Here is a 19,689-nt window from a genome sequence, read left to right as displayed (position 1 = left end):
TGCGCCTGTGTTGTGTGACGACTTTAACGATCACCGGATTTAGTTTTTATTTGCTGTTTTTCATCCATGTTTTTGCATCATTGTACAATATTAATCCGATAAGAAAGGGAAGGGTAAGCAAAAGTAAGTAGTAGTGTCGACATCACTGAAACCAGAAGCGTATGACGCGAACGCTTAAACACAAGGTTAATTAATCATTATATACGGGGCATACACATTAAACATAATCCCATGGGACACCAATATTTACAATTCAAAGGACAATACAGGAACGACATATTTATGACGATGGTGCAGCAGCGTAGGCGCGCACACGTGTAGAAAAGCATTGCAAGCGGGCAACAACATGTTCAAAACCACACACCAACCAAAACTCCTTTACCAAAACGGACACCAGCCGATATAGCACTGGCACAGATTTTCGTTGCTGGTTGCCTGCTGGATCAGCAGATCGATCTGTCTGTTGACGGCGACTGGTTCTGCTTTGCCGAAATCTTTACCGGTCAGCTTGTCCTTCACTCGATCGACAATTGCACGTGCCTTCTTATTGGTTACGTCGACGGGATTCTGCATCGCGGGGTAGTTACCATCGGGCGCATCACCTCCTGGTGGTACAGCAGCACCGGATGCGCTCGGTACGGGAATGGCGGCCGTCGTACCACTGGAAGGAACATTCACGGTAGCCGACGGTTGACCTCCGGCGGCCGGTCCCGTCGTTGCATTCAGCTCATTCAACCGAGCATCGCGTCTGGCATTGTAGCTCAGCAGAGAGTCTTCGTGCATGCTGCCCGACACGCTGTCCATGTCACCGGCGTTCTTTGAACGACGCAATCGGTCCGAATCTAGCAGGCGCCAGTTGAGCAGCGGATCGTACACGAACGCTTCCAGTACCGCCATAAGACTGTCCTTGTTACGGCGCAGCACGTTCATTACGCTCTCGCACGTGCGGCGATACGTTCCTTCGATGCCGGTCACCTCCATCGCGTTGATCAGCATGCGCGTCAAGCGGAAGGGTATTTTCTCCGGGAACTTTTCTCGCGTCATTGCCACCTGCGAAAGAGGAAGGAAAAGGTATGTTCAGCACTCTAAAAATGATCCCCGACCCAATTCTACCTACCTCGAAGCAATCGCCGAAATCGATGTGAAGAATTTTTCCACTCAGCCTATCCAGCATCAGATTGGAAGGATGGCGATCTCCGAGACCCAAAATGTAGCCCACCATCGACATGACCGCAAGGGAGCGGATGTAGTTCGTGCGCCGATCAAACCACTGCTCCGACGAAGGGCTTTTCAGCCAGAGCAGCTTCGCCAGATCGTCTCCTTTCGTTTGGTCAAGCGCATGCTCAAACACCTCCACCTTCTGCATCACCGTGAGATGATCGTAGTCCGGTGCCATTCGCAGCATGATCCTATGCTCGATGTTTAGCATCGTTTTCTTCGAATCGCGATAGTCCCGGATCAGCTTGTGCAGCGTGTCACAGTGGGGCACCCAACCGATCAGACCCGAGTTGGTGCTCAGCGGGATCACCGCATACCGTTGAATGGTTAGATTGCGCCGGAACGTGTCACGATCATTCAGCAGCAGTGTGTTGACCAGCCCGAACAGCTGCATCACTCGCTCATCTTGGCGCAAATCTTCGTGGCCTTTCAGCAGGAACATGTAGTTTTTACCATTCGACCCGCGGATGCACAGCTTCCTAGGACGTTGCTTCGAGCTGATGATCGTCAGGTTCGTCTCGATGCTGGCGATGCAGATCAGCTGTTGACCGGGCGTGTAGCTGCCTGGGACTGCCAGCTCAAGGTTGCGACATGCCAGCAGCTTCGGACTGACATACTGCAGCTCCAGGGAGGTGAGCTGAACGAGCTGGCGCGAAATGCGCCGGAACACGTGGTAGTACAGGTCCCATGCTTGATTCAAATCTCGTGTATTTTTAGAGTTCTGCAAAGAAGAAACATGCGAAACGTTGTAAAAGACATCCAACACACGCGTGACGAAGGAGATCGATCAAATTTACCTTATAATGTTTGCACCATTCCTGTGCCTCGGTCAAGTCACGTCCGTACGCCTGGTTGAAGGATGATTCCTTCAACGTTTGCGGTCCCCGCTGCAGCATGGCGTGCAACGGTTCCAGCGTCGCAAACATGCCTTCCACATTCTGCTCGCCAAAGTACAGCCGGGACGCTTCCTCCAAGCCTTCGTGCCACTGCTCGTGCCAAAGGATGGCCACCCGAATCAGCTCCTCACTGATCAGCAGTACCTGATTGACCAGCGTGTTCGAATGTTCGCACATGTTGTTGAGGATTTTGTGCGCCGCCTGCTTACGCGTGCCCGGCGCCGATTTCGACGCCACCGTAAGCGGATACACGAGCGCTTGCGGGTGAGTTTTACCGATCTCCGTCAGCAGATAGTTGATCAGCTGGCCGACAAGATTGCGCGGCGTATCGATGCGTGCGATCAGCTGCGGGATCACCTGCAGCCACGTGTTTTTGTCGATCACACGCATTCCTTCGACGAGCGCTTCGTACACCTCCTCGTACTGGGCATGATCGAACCAGAGCGTTAGCAGGCGCAGCGTGTCCTGCAGCGAATTCCCCTGCGAGAGGTTGATCGACTGGAAGAAGCCCCGGACGGCCGGCACGGCGTAATGCTTTATCAAGTTTCGCTCTGCCGCGCTGCCCGGATTTTTGGTGTATTCTTCCTGCTGCTTCTTCGCCTGCACCACTTCAAAGTTCATGTACGCCCAGTTGTGCCACGCTTTGTACCAGTTCGGATCGTGCTTCGTTGCCCGGCTGTAGCACACCAGGATGCCATTGATGAGGTGGTCCTTCACCAGGTTTCCGCCGGTGGAACTACTCTGCCACATGCCCAGCTTCAGGAAGCATCGCGCCAACAGGCGTCTATTTTCATCCTTCAAGTCATCCTGCCCGCCCGCACCACTGCTGGCGGTAAACGCCTGCGGACTGAACGACGCGACAAACCGGTTTAGGTGGTCGTAAGCCTCTTTCGTGTACCCCGCCATATGCAGGTGCTTTGTGTAGGCGAAGGTGACGTGCGGTTTGTCAATTGGAAGCGGTTCGCTCAGATTCTCCATCGGATCGTACTCGAGCAGCATGGTGAGTGTCTTCTCCGACAACTTTAAGGATCCATTCTTGCGACAGAGCGACGCAAACTTCAGCCACGTACGAATGTCCTCCTTGGGCGACAGTACCAGCGAGTGCACCTGTATGACGCGCTGCCAGTCCTCAACCAGCCGCTGGCCACCGAGCAGGCGGTCCCACCACATCGACTTGATCGTCTCGCGCCGTTCCGGGATCAGCTTGTACTGGATCACTTCCTCCAGCTCGGCAAGCATCTGCACGCATACCATCGCACCGTACGCACGCTCGTACGACTCGCCCGCCATTGCTGTCAGCTCCGTGTCCAGCAGATCACGCGTCGAATCGATCAAACTTTGCGCCAACGCGTATTGCTCATTATGCACGGCCAGCACGGCGCGATAGAATGCTCCGTCCTGCGTGTCCTCCGGAATGCAGCGCACGAACCGATGCATCCCATCCCAGTCCTGCAGACCCCAGGCGGCAGCTGCTGCCAGCCGACCGGCCTTGCTCTGTCCCTCCGAGCCGAGCGCATCCCAGTTCTGCGTGGTGACAGCATTCAATGCCGACCACTCGCCCAACGCTTCCAGGCAGCGCATCTCACCGAGCCGTGACTCCAAATCGTTCGGATTGCTCTTCAGCTTTTCCGAGTACAGTGACCGCGCCTGTTCCCAGCTGTGCAGCTTTTCGTACCAGCGCACTTGCACCTTCATCTCCTCGGCGCTGGACCGATGGCGGCCGGCATACTCCAGCAGCCCTTCAGCCGCTTCCTTCTGCTGCAGTTTGTTGTTGATCAGGATCAGTGACTCGAACAGCGACTGGGGCGGATCGTCTGTCCGGTGAAATTCGTCCTCTTTGTAGTGCAGCGCTTTCGCGTAAGCACGGCACTCCATGGCTCGTTCGCCCAGTATCTTCGAGTCGATCTTCAGCGGGTAGCTTTCGCAGTGCTCCATAAATTCCGCCAAATTCAACACCGTTTGGGTAATTTCGGGCAGGTCCTGCACCGTCAGCGCCTGCGTGAGGCTGTGAGCAAGATCCTGCTTCAGCTTTTCCGACAAATCCGACCAGCACGATACGAACGCAGCGTTGAACAGGTCCTTCAGTAGCTGTGGGTAGTTTTGGGCCAGTGTGGCGCACGATCGAAGGGCCGGATTTTTAGACTCCTTCAGCAGAATGATGCTCAGCCGGCGCAACCACTCCAACCAATCGTCCTTGGAGACGCGTCGATTCGCCTTAAACATTGCCTCCAGATCGGACATCGAAACGGGGAACTTCTTGATCGTGCTATCGCTCGGGAGGGAAATTTCGCGATTCCGATTCCGCGCCTGTCGTATGCGGAACTCGTCATCCATCGCCAGTGTGCTGTTGTTCTGCAGTTTCGTCAGCAGCTTCGTGTACTCCACCGACGGGATCTTGTGCTTGATCATCACCCGATTCACAAGCGGCACAAACACGAGGTACTTCCGACCGAGCTGGATCATGATCGAGCAGAGTGTCGTGAGTGCTACGGGACGCAGCTCGGGATAGAAATCGAGCACGCGCACCAGCGGGTGCACGATGCGCGAAGAAAAATCAGTGAAATCTAGCACCTCGGCGAGATAGTTGATCGTTTGCAGTGCGGTAATGGAAACGTTCAGCGGTATGTCGAGCGGCTCGAACAGCTTCACGATCGCCGGTATAATCAGGTGCAGATAGTCGTCTAAATTGTTGCCGAAGTTGCGCATCGCGCCGAGTAGCTTCACCGTCACCGCCCGGTCCTTGGACGTGTCGTGCAGCAGCACGCGCAATATTTGCGGCATCAGCTGAGGTAGATACACTTTGAACTCGCAACCGAGCGCAATCGCAATCTTCTCCACCAGATTGATGATGGTCGGTTGCAGCGAGGCGGCCGATGCGGTCGAGCTCGACGACCCACCGCCGCCCGGAACACCTGCCCCACCGGTCGTCCAGAACGTCTTGATCAGCTCGAAAATGTCGTCCATGAACCCGATAATGTGCTGCTTCACGATCGATATCAGCGTGGACAGCTGCTGAAACAGGTACTCCTTAAGGCTCATCTCGGCTGTGACGATGTTCCGCAGCAGACAGGGCAACACCTGCGAGAGGTACGGGACCCCTTTGATGCCCAGGCTGGTGAAGGTGAACGTGATGGCCTGCACCACGCTGAGATGATGGTTGGACAGGGTGGGATCGCGCAAAATTTTCATCAACGTCGATATGACCACCGCCGGATAGTACTCGTCCAGCTGGGTGCTCATGTTGATCAGCATTTCCGACGTGGACAGGTCCGTATGTTCGTCGGTTTTCGTGTCGACAGAAATAAGAATGTTTGCACTCGTCTGGCTATCGATCAGCCCGCGATTCATCTTGTGCTTGTACGGGTCGAGCGCTCCCAACAAACCCAGCACTCGGATCGTTTCCCGACGGACGTACAGTTGCTGCTCCGTTTTCAGGAAGTTGATCAGTATATCGATCAGATTCGGGTACTTGTTGTACGGTACCACTACCTGCCCGGTCGCGCTGACTAGCTGCCCAAAGGTCCACAGTGCCACAGCTCGCTTTTCCGTGCTGCCAGCGTCACTGAGCATGTCCAGCAGCAGCTGTAGCAGCTCGTCGGACCACTTCTGCAGCACATGGTGGCCGCCAATCACCTCCGCCAGATCACCGATCGCACGAAGCACGTTCAGCACCACACTCGGGTTCTGGTCCGGTTCCTTCAGCTTTGGCACGAGAATGGTCAGTATCGGGCGCATGTACGACGCCACCAGTCGGGGCGTGCTGACGATCAGATGATCCAGCATTCTCGCACTTTGCTCCTTGTTGCGGCTGACGCCCGAATGCTCCAGCTCGGTCAGCAACTGAACCATCGTTTTGCGCAAGCTTGGCATCACATAGGCCGGATTGATCGTCGACAGCCGGCCAATGATGATGATCGCCAGCTCGCGTATCTCAAACACCTCGTCGTGGATCGTCACTAGCAGCGAGCTGAGAAACCACGGCTGCGCTAGCTGCGTGTCGAAGCTTTCGTCCAGCGATTTCAGCACTCGCAAGCGCACCGCCGGATCCACGTCCGTGATGCCAACGACGAGGATTTTCTCCAGCACCGAGCTGAGCGTTTGCGTAAGCGTTTCCGACACATCGTTCCCGTTACTTTCCGCCGCCTGGAGCGCTAGCTTCAGCAAAAACGTACAGGTATGGACTGCTTCAATGCGGATCTCCTGCTGCTCGCTGTTGAGAAAGTGATCGGCACAGCGCTGCACAAACTGGAGCAAGCTGCATCCTTCGAAGCTAAACTTGCCAAGCGTTTGCAGCGCCAGCACTATCGTGGCTGTATCGTGGACCTGCTGCTGCGGCGGTTGCGACTGTGGCTGCTGCTCCAGACTGCTCAAGAACGCCGGCGACACGACCGAGTGTGACTTTGGCACAATAAATTGTGGCAAAGGGCGGTTCATCAGCACGTACGACAGTATCTTCAGCAGGCCCGCCGTTATCTCCTGTTGCGCCTGGGGCACCGTTTCGCAGAGCTCCCGCAAGCAAACGATCAGTGCCGGACTTAGACCGGTCGATAGCATCGGTGCAATTATCTCCTTGATCTCGTGAGTTATGCCACCTTTCAGCGCATGCCCCAGCAGCATGACGCACATGAACACGGAAGGATCCACCGGTGCCTTCCGCTTGCTGGGTGTATCCTTCAGCGGCAGTGCACTTCCGATCAACTCCATGATGCGTTTGGTGTACGGTTCAATTTCCTTTTCCACCGCGACCGCAATATAGCCGAGCGAAACAAAGGCGGCATTGCGTTCCTTCTCTTTGCTTCGTAGCAGCGTCAGCAGGTAGTTGGCGACAGTGCGCAGATGCAGCCGCACAAACTCCTCCCTGTTGAAGGCTGCCAGCCGCGGAAAGATCGCCAACAGCGTCTGGATAACATACGGTGACTTTGAGCTGCGCTGATCCAGCACCGCCTGGCAGATGGTGTCGTACTTCTCCTTCACCAGCGCTCGGTACAGTGCCGACTCCTGCACGCTGCTGTTCTGGCGGAAGAACTTCATATCCGTCACGACGTCGTAGTAGCGCGAGCTGTAGCTGACCGAGCTTTGTCCCGAATGGTTTCCAAACTTCTCCATAAAAGGCACACGGATGCGTGGGAAGAATCCCCGCCCTTCCTCTTCCCGCTGCGAACGCAACGATCGCTTCTGGTCCACCGGCAAACTGTCCAGCTGCATGTACTTCTTCTCCCACGCTGCGTGCGAACAGCGCAGTATTTCGTTGAACACGATCAGCGCACCGTGGACGCGATCGTCGCGATTTAAATTCTTCTCGCGCCCCACCGTATCGCGCAAGCACTCGAATGCCTGATCGTAGCAGTTCATGTGCCACTGGGTGTTATTGTTTTGCTTGGTTCCTTCGCGCTGCGACGTCACGATCAGTACGGCCCGCAGCGCCTGCCCGGCACCCTCCCGGATGGCCGCCTTCGGGTCCTTGATCGCGACAAATATGTGATCGAAGAAGCTTCCGACCTGCTGGTAGAAAAACGTGGGCATTGCGACGGCCAGCTCGCGCAGTACCAGCACGGCGGCGTGCCGCTTGTTCTCGACCCGATCCTCCGACAGCCACTCGAAGGCACGTTTGATGTCGAACTCGAACGAGCTGGCACCGTTCGAGCCGGGCAGCAGCGCCAGCTTGACCAACACGTTGGCGGCCAGCTGCATCACACAAACGTCGCTCATCGGCAACAAATTTCGCAGATTGTTCGAGTAGCGGGAAATCTTGTTGGTCGTGTTTACGACATCGCCGTTGATGAGACAATCTACAAGCGCAGCAGACATGGCATGGGGATTAGCAAAAGCCGTGTACAGTTGTGAGTATCATCTAACAACACTTACCGATGGCCAGTATTCCGCCCTTTTTCTCGTTATTGTCTGTACTGGTGAGCATCTCGAAGATGTGGTGGTTAAAGTCTTCGAAAAACATGTCGTCCGGAGTTTCGCGCAGCTCCGTCTTGACGTACAGCGACAGGTCCTTGATGGCCTTGTTCTGCACATCCTTGTTGCGGGACTTGAGCCCGTTCACGAACTGCAGCACCTTTACCATCGACATGATTGCAACCTTTCCCGGAACGCGATTTTGTTCGACAAACGATGCCCCGCGTACTTGTACTTTGTTTAAATATTCTTATCTTTTGCTTTGCTGTCCCTTGCGACGCAGTAGCCAAATCTTCCGAGCACTGATCCACCTTTCCGGATCCTACTTCTGAAGCTTATGCTAAGGTGAGGCCAATGTTTATGTTTTTATCCGCATCATAACAAAACAAGCTACTCAACACACGCACACTATCGCACCGCCGTCACACTCGTACGCATTCACACGGCAGGCACACGCACGCACACTCACACACACACACAGGCGCAGATCAATTTGTCAGCGCCACCTTCGCTCGTCGGCCGCAGTCACGCAACCCAACACTGCCAAATTGCTACCGAAAAAGGTTAATTTTAACGACCGGAACTGCCTGGAACCTGCGTCCTCCATCGGGAACCGCTGCGGGCGCGGCTAATCTCTGCGCTGATCCATACTTACGGCCCGGAAACGGTGGCCTGCAGTGCAATTTACCCAAAATTTTTCCTCCGCTACAGCACCGACGTGCAAAATTTTCCGACGACGGGCTGTCAAAATGGCCCCCGCTGACAGCTCACCGCGCTTGACAGAAGGGCTCGCATTCGGGCGAAGCACAAACATCGTCGCAAACGCGAGCAAGCAAGTAGTCGGTCGGTGTTTGGGGGCTCGCCAATTTCCTGCGACTGCTTTGGCGTGCCGCACTGTGTAATAGAAACTGTGTATTTAGAAGATCCGATTAAACTCCAACTTTAGAATAGCGCGGTTTTGGTAAGGCTTCCCCGAGTGTGTTTGCGTGCAAAACGATGGATTATCGCGCTTGACCCAGAGGACACAGTCTGGTTGGTTGAGTGCTGGGCCCGCTCAAGGCTCAAGGGACAGGAGTTGGGCGAAGCTGTGTGCAGTCGTAAAGAGGTACAGACAGACAGAATGGAACCCAAAAAAGGAATTGTCTTCGCCGTTTAAACGGACACATGCAACCACGACGCAGTGCGACAGGCCACAGGTGCAACGAACGCAAATACTATTGATCGCGAAGCGACGGCGAATACATCTCGCGAGCAAGTGGACGGAACAGCTCAATTGTGGCGAAACTACGACCGTCGAGAATGGCGCTGAACGGATTTTTGGAATTCTTCCAGCGGGAGAAAACGTTTCGACCGAAGAAACGCTTCACCCAGGGCACGATACGCTACTCGCTGCACAAGCAGGCCAATGCGAGCCTCCAGTCCGGGATCAACCTGAAGGAGGTGGTCAAACTTCCGGCCGGCGAGAACATGAACGACTGGCTAGCGGTGCATGTGGTGGACTTTTTCAACCGAATCAACCTCATCTACGGCACCATCTCGGAGTACTGCAACGAAACCACCTGTCCGACGATGAGCGGCGGCGCCAAATACGAATACCTGTGGGCGGACGGAGAAACGTACAAGAAGCCGATACAGCTGCCCGCCCCGCGCTACATCGAGCTGCTGATGGATTGGGTAGAGAACCAGATCAACAATGAGACGCTCTTTCCCGTCTCGACCGACGTGCCATTTCCGAAGACGTTTCCGAGCTTGTGCAAAAAGATCCTGACCCGACTGTTCCGGGTGTTTGTGCACGTATACATTCATCATTTCGATAGGATTTTCAGTATTGGCGCGGTAAGTACGCTGTCTAGGTAGTGTTGAGGGTGCAATGCCACATGATGTAATGCTTATAAATATCGTTCTACCCCCCCGTATACGCCCCGCGTATCTTTCTCGCCGTAGGAAGCGCACGTTAACACCTGCTACAAACATTTCTACTACTTCGTGACCGAGTTCGATCTGATGTCAGCGAAAGAACTCGAGCCACTCGCGGTGATGACCTCGCAAATGTGTAAAGACTAAACGGAGCGCGCACGATACAGGTAAGCAGAACATACAAGCATGTTTTCAACGACGGTTAAACAAACACGTGCCACTCGATAAGATACGGCCCGCATCACCAGCATGCTCAAGTGACGAATGGCAAGTAAACAAACAAATCGGCGCGCTATGCTTCGCAAACAAACAAATAAAAAACGGCCGCGACGTCTTGGAAACGCCGAATGGAAGGGAGAACACGAAGCGACCGCGAAACTCACGAGTTATGCAAAGCCTCATCATCAAGCAAAGAAATAAAGTGCAAACAAGAAGAAGCTACAAACAATAATCGGTAAAGGTTTTAACAGATTTTAATAAAAATCAATGACTGTAAAGTATCTGTAAAAGCACTCCTCCTCATCCCCCCGCTATCTTCTGTCTTAATCGGCTACAGTAGGGCGCAAAATGCAAAATGAACAAAACGGCAGAATGAAAAAAGTTTTAGAGAGGACAGCTTTGTAGCATTCAGTTTGTGTTCCTGGGGGAGTTTTGTGGCTCGCCTGCGCGAAACGTTTTATTTCTTGATGACACACTATGGCGCACGAGCAGTCAAAGAAGACGCAATACTACCAACGCTTGCAATATGTGGGCTGTGAAACGGGACACGGGCACTTTCGCCGCTAATCGTTTAAATTCTGGGACAAAACAACTGGACGTGGGGAAAAGCCAGGGGACTGTCTAAACTCTGGGTGAACCTTCCTGTACAGCGCTCGGTGTGTACCACGACGGTTGTTTGTCCACCCTTGCTGCTCTATTGTAGATGTTTCCGTTTCTAACTATGAACCCCGGGTGTATGGGTGTAGTAGCTTTTATATAGTTCTCTTCCTTTATATTTCTCTTCCTAGTTCTTCTCTCTATTTGATGCGCACAGTGTTGTTTTCGGCTATTCCTCTCGTTGCAGAGCACAGGGTGTGTCGGCTTTTCCAGTCCAGTTCTAAGAATGTGTCGGAATTTTTGTTAGAGGAAATGCTTGCTTTTTGATCGCCTTTTATATATGACTCTTCTATCGGCGTTTACTGAATCCTGAACCGAACGGTGCTTAACCGACGATCAACCCACACCCGAGCCGGAACTGATTTTTAGTGTGATTCAACATGCCGCTGAGCGCAAAGGTGAAAGGTAGCGGCTGTAGCTTCTTCTCCAGCACGGCTCCCACAGTCCAGTTGCTGTCCAGCATGCCGCGGAATACCAGATCCGACTTGGGCAGGTCCACTTGGTAGCCGATGGTAGCGACGGATTCCTGCATCCGGAAGCTAGTTTCCACCTCGGCGCCAATCTGCAGCTGCTCGCTGGCCCGCTGATAGTAGCAAAGGTGCACACCGGCCGCCCCTACCGTGCCGGACCACGTGTACAAGTCGGTGGCGTATCTGCAATGAGAGATTAGTGCCATTATAACAACCATGCCTCCCTGAGTAGCACACTCTTTTACCTGGCAGCAGCCGACATGAGAGCAATCTGTCCACCAGGTACCGCCGGTCCGTACTGGTACGCAAACTCTCCGCCCATGGCCAATTTGTTCGTGACCGCCTGCAGGTAATGTGCCACCACGACGCCGGAATTGTTGATAATGTTCGGGTTGCCGATGGTGAGCGAGGTTGTGTAGTTCGGGCCCTTGTAATCTGTCGTAAGTTGTGCCGCCGTTACCTTACTGCTTTGAATCTAAAAACAGAGCAGAGCGTTCGTTTTCAACGGACATTCGCCGCGGGTTCGAAGGGTTGGGTTCCGTACCTGTGATGCGAATTTACACCGAACCTTCGGTGTCACCTGGTGAATGATGTTTGCATTCAGATTTCCCGACGGATCAATGTCTCCCAGTACGACGGGGAATGCTTCGGTCGGAGACAGCTGCTTCGTGCCGACGTACATCGCGCCGAACCGGTAGCCGCTAGTATTCGAGGAATTCAGATTAATCGTGTGCGATACCTGAAAATGGTTGCTCAAGCCCTTGTTGATCATCAGTTTCGCTCCTTCAAAGTTTACTGGCATCACATCTGGATTTCATTGCCCACGGCCAGCAAAAACATGGCCATGGCGGAGCAGGCGCATACATGAAAATAAGAGAAAGGAAAAAAACAACATAAACCATGTAAACGCAACTGTCAATATTCGGTGGTGGTTATGCAATGCACACAGCATGGTCCTTGCTGTTAAGCTCTCCGGGTGGGCGATGGGCAGCTCCGAGAAACACGGCCCGGACGTACCTTTGCATTTCCTGTGTAGCTCTTCCATGGTGCCCGGGTTTTCCAGTGGTTTTGATTCGCCGGATGGCTTATCCGGTGAGCCGGCCCCATCGCCTCCAACAGCGGGGAGCGCTTCTGTGGGCATCGGTGGAGGCAGACCACCGGGGCCAGCGATCGGTTTGGAGGAAGCCAACACGTTACCCATTGCTGCACGGTAGCGATGACTGTTGCCGCTGTCTTTAGAGGGGGTGGGTTGGGTACGAGGTCGAACGCGCCGAGGAACACGGGACAACTCCTTCGCACGGCTTCACGATTTTCTGCCGATTTCTCGTGCGGTTTTCGTGCGTGAGAACTCGTGTGTTCTTTTCTTGCGCTGGTTTTTGACGTATGCTGAAATGTCAAACTGCTTTTGACAACAGCGGATCGAAATTACACCACACTTGAATTACACCACCACCGCTGTCACCGCCATGACAAAGCAGTTCACAGAATGAGCCAACATTTCAACGGTTTGAAATTGTTTTTCCGTTGGAGGCCACTTTAAAATAGAAATAATGTGTGAATTAGCATTATTCGTGTGATTTCACATAAATCTACGCAATATTTCTCAGCAAATTTGCGACCCATGGCATGACATTTTTTGCCTGCGCAAACTCTGCACGTGTAAAGACACCCTGAGAATGATAGACACTTTGACGTATCACTCTCGCTCTGTCCAATGTAAACCCACTCCGTGGAAGGAAGATACCAACGCAACACCGACTACGACTCGCCTCGGGGTGATATCCGTAACCATTGGTCGTGAATATCATTTCTCAGTCCAAATCATCCTCGAAGCGAATCAGCACCGCCAGCGCCGTAGACACGTGCCGTTCCCCGTACACAAACGATCGTCTCCATTCGTCTCGATTGTGCAAAGAAAGTGCAACTTTGGGCTTTGCTCGAGCAGCGATGAGCCCGAGAGCCTCTGCGTGCTAAAATTATTGAAGTTCTGTGAGCGACGGTAAATTGCACCTTACCTCGATGCATTGTTGACGCGTCACACCACCCCGTGCGCTCCGTGTCTCATCATTCACGTGTGTGTGTGTGTGTGTGTGTGTGTGTGTTTGTGCGTGTGTCATCAAATCGATCGAAATCGTTGACGAAATAAGAGACAGCGGAAGAAAGCGACGACGACCTTCCTCCACCAGACGACAAAGAACAGAGGGAGGTTTTCGTGTTGTGAAGGTAGAAAGAAAATAACAAACTTTCCAACCTCAGTAGCAGAAGGTTCGCGGATGTGTATGTGTGCATGTACGTGTGTGTGATCCCACGCAGAACGACTAAGGTGGAACCTCAGTTTGCTGCGCTAGGCGAGAAACGCGAATATTCCCACAATTGGTGCAAGAATTGGCAGTGCAATCGCAAAGAGAGTGGAGCAGACAGCGGAAGTGTTGTGAAAAGCTGCCGACCAGCACACTGCCAGCAACGCAATGGAGCTAACGCCGGAAGAGGTAAATCATTGGTGGTGTGTACACCTTTGCCCCAATCATACGCCCCAGTCTGCGACGAGTGTCATTGAAGGCTTCTCCGTCGATCTCTCTCTCCATCCAACAGGGGTGGGTCCCCTGCGGGGTACGGGGTCATCCATTGTCCTTGCGCTACTAAGACGATACGAAGAGAGGGAGAAAGAAAAAAAAACACACAGGAAATAGCAACATTTTCTTGAAGATATTGCTTGAAACAAGTTCACAGTCCTTCTTTTCACCCACGCTTTAGTTCAACAATTAGTGGGTATACTATTTTGTGGACAGCGCATTGGAAAACCTCCCCCCAGCATGAAACAAAGAATCGGATCACATTACCATTGATCTTTGATGATGGTGATGATGATGATTTACTTTTATGCTACCACTACCACCACCACCACCGTCAGTACAACTGCTGACTCGCTGTCTCGTTGCTACCGCCGCACACTGGTGTACGCTTGGTGGCGATGTTGAGATAAAATGATCCAAAAATACAAAAGAAAACACAAGCCACAAGCAGCGATCAGCAGGAGGAGCAAGAGAAGGAGGAGGAAGAGGAGAAACGGTGCGGTGGCGGTCGCTAGTTACACCGATCTCTTACACCCCGTGATCCATTTGTGCCAACTTTACCGCCTGCTCATTACGAACCGTGAACTGGTAGTTGGATTAAACAAAAAAAAAGCATTTTCTTCCAAGCCGGGACCGATTGAACAAAGCAGTAGGCGGTTAGTGGATGCGGTTGCCTCACGGCTACCAAGGCTACGCAGCGCACCCGGAACAAAGATCGGGTTGGAAAAAGAGTCCGGGAAAATTGGCCCGTTCTTGCTTTTCCTCGCGAACGCATGTGCATGTGATGGTGATGCTCATGTGACGTAGCGAAACCGAAAGAGGGTGCTTGTTGTGTTTCTTGTGGGTAATTCTTATTGCGACGAAAGTTTATTCACGCATCTGTGTCGCGCTTATATCCGATGCGTACAGAGGTGTCCGACGCAAACGCTGAGGTGTATTGAAGTGGTAAATCCAAATGAAATTGTTTACAGACTGTTTTTCGTTGTTTTAACAGAGATGTTTACTTCGAGAAGAAACGGAAAAAGCGATTCAATGGCTGTTATCATGGTCTATACAAAACAGTGCGATTAAGGACTGAAGGAAGCTATCTCGAAATGCCTGAAAATAGCCCAATTTTAATATGTTTTCTTTTTTTTTATTTCTCCTGCAGATTCGGGCACGAAGATTAAGAAAGTTGGGAGCAAAAACCACTAAAAATGTGGCCAACAGTAATGCTCCGTCGACTGAGGACGGCAATTCCACATCGCAAGCCACTACTAGCAACAGTGGCAGCAGCAGCACCACCACTACTACTACCTCTGTGGAACTAGAAAAAGTAGCAGATTCTCAACAAATGCCAACGACAGTAGCGTCGATCGGGCCGGGCAAAGCGGACGCGGTGCCGATGGAGAGCAGCAACAGCGACACTGTCGGGAGTAGCAGTAGCCTCACCGGGAGTAACACCGCCGATCCCAAGACGGATCTGATTCTGCCGGATAAAATTGAAGCCTCACTCATGCTGGGCCTCGAAGTGGCGGAACAATCTCAACAGCAGCAGCAGCAAAAAGCACGCTCCGTGCTAGTAGCGTCCTCCGTGTCTGCGTCAACAGCGAGTGCGGCACTGCGAAAAAAGCCAATCCCGTCGGCGGTGGTGGCCCCCTCGACGACAGCACCAGTCAACACGTGGGCAGTGAAGAAACGATCCTCTTCCGACCACTGCGCCACGAAACCGGATGGAGCGGATCATCATCCCAACAGCACGGAGGGCAACACGCTTGACCCGAAGACGCACTGCGAACAGGACAGCCGCGTGTCGGCGCAGGACGAACTGCTGCAGATTATGCTGCGAATCATGAAGATCAACAGCAAGGCGCGTTACTCCAATTCCCGCTTCACGATCGAGGCCAATGTGTTGGAAAATGCGCTCGAAATGCTGGACCGTCAGCGGTACGACGAGTTCTGCGCGGAGGTAATTGTGGAGGTCGTTAAAGGCATCTACTATGGCAAGCTGATTGAGTCGCACGGCGAGGACAGCGATGCGGGCCGTCTGTCGGACAGCTGGAGTACGATTCCGAGCAAAAAGGTGAAACCGATCATGCTGGACGAGGTGGTGATTGGGCGCAGTGGTCGCAGCGGCAGCAGTGGCATGGCTGCAGGCAGCACCGCCACCCCGATGGACATCGACATCGAGATGCAGCCGGAAGAGGACGCACCGGGCTACTGCTCGTCGAAGCCGTCGATGAAAGCGTTCGCCAACAATCGTGTGGCCGCGCTGGAGTACCTTATCGGCTGCTACCTGCGCTCGAACGAAGAGCTGTACAGCTACACGAAGGTGAAGAAAAGCAAAAAGATGTATCTGGCCGAGACGCTGCCCAGCGTGGTGTCGGTGATACGGCAGCAGACGCTCAAGTACGCAATACTCGTGCTGAAGAATACCTTCCAGAGCTTCTGCCAGCCGGACGGTGGCAGTGTGGAGAGTGGTGGCAGCAGTGGCGGTGCAATTAATAGCAGCAGCACCGGTGGCAGCACCAGCAGCAGCACCAGCAAAACAACGACCGGTAGTACCGCGTTGGAAAAGTCGCCCCTGCTGACGCTGATGTACGAGAACAAAGTGTCAGCCGACTTTATGTCCAACCTGATGGCGGAAAGCCGCAAATCGGACGGCGAGGAGGATTTCCGCATCATCTTCAATGCGGTGCTGGACGATCTGTTCATCGACATGCAGAATGCAATCTGCAACGAAAACATCGTGGCGGACCCGCTGAACCGGCTGAAGGAGCTGATCGAAACGCGCGTGGACAATACGCACCCAATCTGTTTGCTGATCGTGGAGCACCGGATCTTCCTGACGGCCTTCACGCCGGACAAGTACTTTGCGCGCGAGATATCGAAGGTGTCGTTTCTGGCCCCGTTCCTGTCGCTGTCCGTGATGCTGGACGAGAACCCGAAGTTTGCCAGCCACCACTTCTCCGATAACGTGTGCGATCGTACGCTCGCCAGCTCGTTTCACGCGATCCTGAGCAACACGCGCAAAGTGCTGCATTCTATCTTTCTGGTGCTGCTGTCCAATCAGTACAGCCGGTACGAGATGCTGAACTACATCGCGGCCATTCTCAAATCGAACGCCAAACGCATCCAGTACAATGCCGACGATCGCTTTCTGGCCAAGGACGGGTTCATGCTCAACTTCATGTCCGTGCTGCAGCTGCTGTCGGTCAAGATCAATCTGTCGCGCATCGATCCGCTCTATCCGCACCATCCGGAAAGCCTGGTCGAGATCGAGGACGAGACGAAGCTAAAGTTCTCCTCGCAAGAGTACGCCGACTGGCTGGGCACGCTGAAGGACGTGAAGGACTGGGAGCAACACAAGTTTGTCACGCACTGCTGGTTCCTGACGCTGCACGCGCACCATCTCGGCATCATCCCGGCGATCCAGCGCTACAACAAGCTGCTCCGGGCGACGAAGGAGCTGCAGCGCATGGTGGACGAGCTGAACGCGACCAAGACGCAGTGGGAAAACACGCCGCTCGCTCGCCGCAACAAGCAGATACGCGACCGGTGCGTCAGCCAGATGAACAAGCTGTCGAAGGCGAAGCTGAGCTGCGACATTGCCATCATCGACCCGAATGTGCTGAGCGCTTGCATGCAGTTCTACTCGACCGTGTGCGAGTACATGCTGTACCAGATCGAGAATCGGCCGATCGATGGACCGTTCACGAACCAGCAGCACCCGTCGACGCTGGTGGCGAGCGAAAACTTTTGCGCCCTGCCCGAATGGTACATCGAGGATATTGCTGATTTTATACTCTTCTGTATGCAGTACGTATGCGGGGGGCACCGGGGGAGAGGTATTTCCCGGAGGAGTCCTTTTTAAACGTTTTTTTCTATTTCCCTTTCGCTACACACAGACACAGCTCCAGCGTGATCGATTATGTGGATAATTCCATCATCACCTGGATCCTGACGCTGGTATGTGCACCGCATCTGATCAAGAATCCCTACATCACTGCCAAACTGATCGAGGTCCTGTTCGTAACGTCTCCAACCATCCAGACCACCTCGCAACGGCTATATCTGCAGGTAAGTCGGGTGAAAGACGGGTCACTTACACGGCCCCACGGAGAGAGTAATTATTTCTGTTTCTTTCCTTCCTTTTCGTAACAGATTATCAATCACGAACTTGCTCAGACTGCGTTAGTAAGTGCACTTATGAAGTTTTATACTGATATCGAAACGACGGGACAAAGTACTGAGTTTTATGACAAATTTACGATAAGGTAAATGGTGTTCCGTGTCGGAAAAACGGTCCGTCCAGCCTGTGCGTTAATGTTTTTATTCTCCCGTTTTTTCAGATATCATATAAGTCATCTGTTTAAGGGTCTCTGGGAAAGCGCACTGCATCGACAGGCGTTTGTAAACGAATCAAAGAGCGGCAAGCAGTTTGTAAAGTTTGTAAACTTTTTCCTCAACGACACCACCTACCTGCTGGACGAGTGTTTGGAGTATCTGAAGCGCATCCACGAGACGCAGGTGCTGATGATGGACGATTCGGGCTGGAATGCGCTGACGCAGGAGGCGCAGCAGAGCCGCCAGCGGCAGCTGGTGCAGGACGAGCGCCAGTGCCGGTCGTACCTGACGCTGGCGCGCGAAACCGTGGACATGTTCCACTACATGACGATCGACATCAAGGAGCCGTTCCTGCGCCCCGAGCTGATCGATCGGCTGAGCTCGATGCTCAACTACAACATGCACCAGCTGTGCGGCCCGAAGTGTAACGATCTGCGCGTCCGCCACCCGCACAAGTACGGCTGGGAGCCGAGGCGCCTGCTGGGCCAGCTGGTCGATATCTATCTGCATCTGAGCTGTGATGAGTTTGCCAACGCACTGGCGGCCGACGAGCGCTCGTTCGAGAAGCAGTTCTTCGAGGATGCGGCGAATCGCGTGGAGCGGATCGGCATCCGCTCGCACCGCGATGTGGACGAGTTCCGCAAGCTGATCCACAAGGCGGCGGAGATCTACGTGAAGAATCAGGAGAACGCGGACGAGTTTGCGGAGGCACCGGACGATTTCAAGGACCCGCTGATGGACACACTGATGACGGATCCGGTCATCCTGCCGTCCGGCACCATCATGGACCGGGCGATCATCACGCGGCATCTGCTGAACAGCAGCACCGATCCGTTCAACCGTCAACCCCTTACGGAAGATATGCTAAAACCGGGTCAGTATGCTTTCTGGGGGGCGACACACAACGCAGCATCGGAATCGCTTATCTTACCACCGTTTTCCATGTCTTTTTTTTTTTTGTAGCCACCGAACTGAAGGAACGCATCCAGCAGTGGATCAAAGAATATCGAGCTCAGAAGAAGTCCAGCTAAATTCGCTTCTATTCCTCCTTGGATAATCGTGGGCAAGTCTCCTTGCAATCTTCTTCTTCTTCTACTTCTTCCCCTTTCCGTGTAGTGTCGCCTACTCTGTCTGCCTAAAAAGCCACGAACGACGATAGATTTTTTGGAAAATTGGTGTAATGGAAACAAAACAAAAAACAAAACAAAACCCAAGCAAGGAAAAATTAACCTATTTTGCTGATGCAAAGATTCTCAATCGCTAATGTTGATGTATTGCGTGCGTGATTAAAGGAAATTTAAATCAAAAATGGAGTGCAACAACTGAGAAGATTTGCTTTCCGAAAGATTCCTGACTGATGCCTCTTCACTTTCCTAGTTGTAACGGACAAAATGCAGTCAAATTTGAATGTCGCACAATCTGTCATGGTGTCGGAATACGACTGTCACTTAGCACCAGTGTGGCCAGATTATTTTTGCGGATTTCGGTAGGAACTCTATATTTTTATCG

At 53.1% G+C, this 19,689-nt stretch overlaps 4 protein-coding genes across 4 annotated transcripts; 2 read left to right on the top strand and 2 right to left on the bottom strand.

Annotated features, from left to right (window-relative positions):
* Positions 1 to 10: 10 nt before the first annotated feature.
* LOC120901989 (serine/threonine-protein kinase Tor) lies at positions 11 to 8,754 on the bottom strand. Its single transcript, XM_040310404.1, has 4 exons — positions 7,980 to 8,754; positions 2,016 to 7,903; positions 1,118 to 1,939; positions 11 to 1,050 (listed from the first exon to the last, which is right to left on the bottom strand). Exons 1-4 carry the CDS (start codon positions 8,191 to 8,193, stop codon positions 379 to 381), a joined length of 7,596 nt encoding a protein of 2,531 aa, XP_040166338.1. The 5' UTR covers positions 8,194 to 8,754; the 3' UTR covers positions 11 to 378.
* Positions 8,755 to 8,835: 81 nt separating this feature from the next.
* On the top strand, positions 8,836 to 10,435 carry LOC120901993 (MOB kinase activator-like 3). Its single transcript, XM_040310410.1, has 2 exons — positions 8,836 to 9,854; positions 9,963 to 10,435. Exons 1-2 carry the CDS (start codon positions 9,318 to 9,320, stop codon positions 10,080 to 10,082), a joined length of 657 nt encoding a protein of 218 aa, XP_040166344.1. The 5' UTR covers positions 8,836 to 9,317; the 3' UTR covers positions 10,083 to 10,435.
* A 117-nt stretch (positions 10,436 to 10,552) lies between these two features.
* LOC120901992 (mitochondrial import receptor subunit TOM40 homolog 1) lies at positions 10,553 to 12,676 on the bottom strand. The gene is made up of 4 exons (XM_040310409.1): positions 12,299 to 12,676; positions 11,826 to 12,088; positions 11,527 to 11,756; positions 10,553 to 11,464 (listed from the first exon to the last, which is right to left on the bottom strand). The coding sequence occupies exons 1-4, from the start codon at positions 12,480 to 12,482 to the stop codon at positions 11,137 to 11,139; spliced, it is 1,005 nt and encodes a 334-aa protein (XP_040166343.1). The 5' UTR covers positions 12,483 to 12,676; the 3' UTR covers positions 10,553 to 11,136.
* Positions 12,677 to 12,982: 306 nt separating this feature from the next.
* On the top strand, positions 12,983 to 19,493 carry LOC120901990 (ubiquitin conjugation factor E4 B). The gene is made up of 6 exons (XM_040310407.1): positions 12,983 to 13,770; positions 15,005 to 17,652; positions 17,742 to 17,913; positions 17,998 to 18,110; positions 18,186 to 19,054; positions 19,144 to 19,493. Exons 1-6 carry the CDS (start codon positions 13,750 to 13,752, stop codon positions 19,209 to 19,211), a joined length of 3,891 nt encoding a protein of 1,296 aa, XP_040166341.1. The 5' UTR covers positions 12,983 to 13,749; the 3' UTR covers positions 19,212 to 19,493.
* Positions 19,494 to 19,689: the final 196 nt, after the last annotated feature.

This window comes from Anopheles arabiensis, chromosome 3, assembly GCF_016920715.1.
Source record: "Anopheles arabiensis isolate DONGOLA chromosome 3, AaraD3, whole genome shotgun sequence".
Taxonomy (NCBI): Eukaryota; Metazoa; Arthropoda; class Insecta; order Diptera; family Culicidae; genus Anopheles; species Anopheles arabiensis.
The sequence above is the reverse complement of the archived record's forward strand: the minus strand, read 5'-3'. Positions and strand labels throughout refer to the sequence as shown.

What these genes read in the sequence shown, in the direction of transcription:
- LOC120901989 (XM_040310404.1), bottom strand. Translation starts at nt 8,193, where the DNA reads ATGTCGATGGTAAAGGTGCTGCAGTTCGTGAACGGGCTCAAGTCCCGC. An exon ending in AATGGTGCAAACATTATAAG is followed by an intron (nt 1,940 to 2,015) that starts GTAAATTTGATC and finishes TCTTCTTTGCAG; the next exon opens with AACTCTAAAAATACACGAGA. An exon ending in ATTTCGGCGATTGCTTCGAG is followed by an intron (nt 1,051 to 1,117) that starts GTAGGTAGAATT and finishes CCTCTTTCGCAG; the next exon opens with GTGGCAATGACGCGAGAAAA.
- LOC120901993 (XM_040310410.1), top strand. Translation starts at nt 9,318, where the DNA reads ATGGCGCTGAACGGATTTTTGGAATTCTTCCAGCGGGAGAAAACGTTT. An exon ending in GGATTTTCAGTATTGGCGCG is followed by an intron (nt 9,855 to 9,962) that starts GTAAGTACGCTG and finishes TTCTCGCCGTAG; the next exon opens with GAAGCGCACGTTAACACCTG.
- LOC120901992 (XM_040310409.1), bottom strand. Translation starts at nt 12,482, where the DNA reads ATGGGTAACGTGTTGGCTTCCTCCAAACCGATCGCTGGCCCCGGTGGT. An exon ending in GCTACACAGGAAATGCAAAG is followed by an intron (nt 12,089 to 12,298) that starts GTACGTCCGGGC and finishes AATGAAATCCAG; the next exon opens with ATGTGATGCCAGTAAACTTT. An exon ending in GGTGTAAATTCGCATCACAG is followed by an intron (nt 11,757 to 11,825) that starts GTACGGAACCCA and finishes CTCTGTTTTTAG; the next exon opens with ATTCAAAGCAGTAAGGTAAC.
- LOC120901990 (XM_040310407.1), top strand. Translation starts at nt 13,750, where the DNA reads ATGGAGCTAACGCCGGAAGAG. An exon ending in TTTATACTCTTCTGTATGCA is followed by an intron (nt 17,653 to 17,741) that starts GTACGTATGCGG and finishes CGCTACACACAG; the next exon opens with ACACAGCTCCAGCGTGATCG. An exon ending in TATGACAAATTTACGATAAG is followed by an intron (nt 18,111 to 18,185) that starts GTAAATGGTGTT and finishes CCGTTTTTTCAG; the next exon opens with ATATCATATAAGTCATCTGT.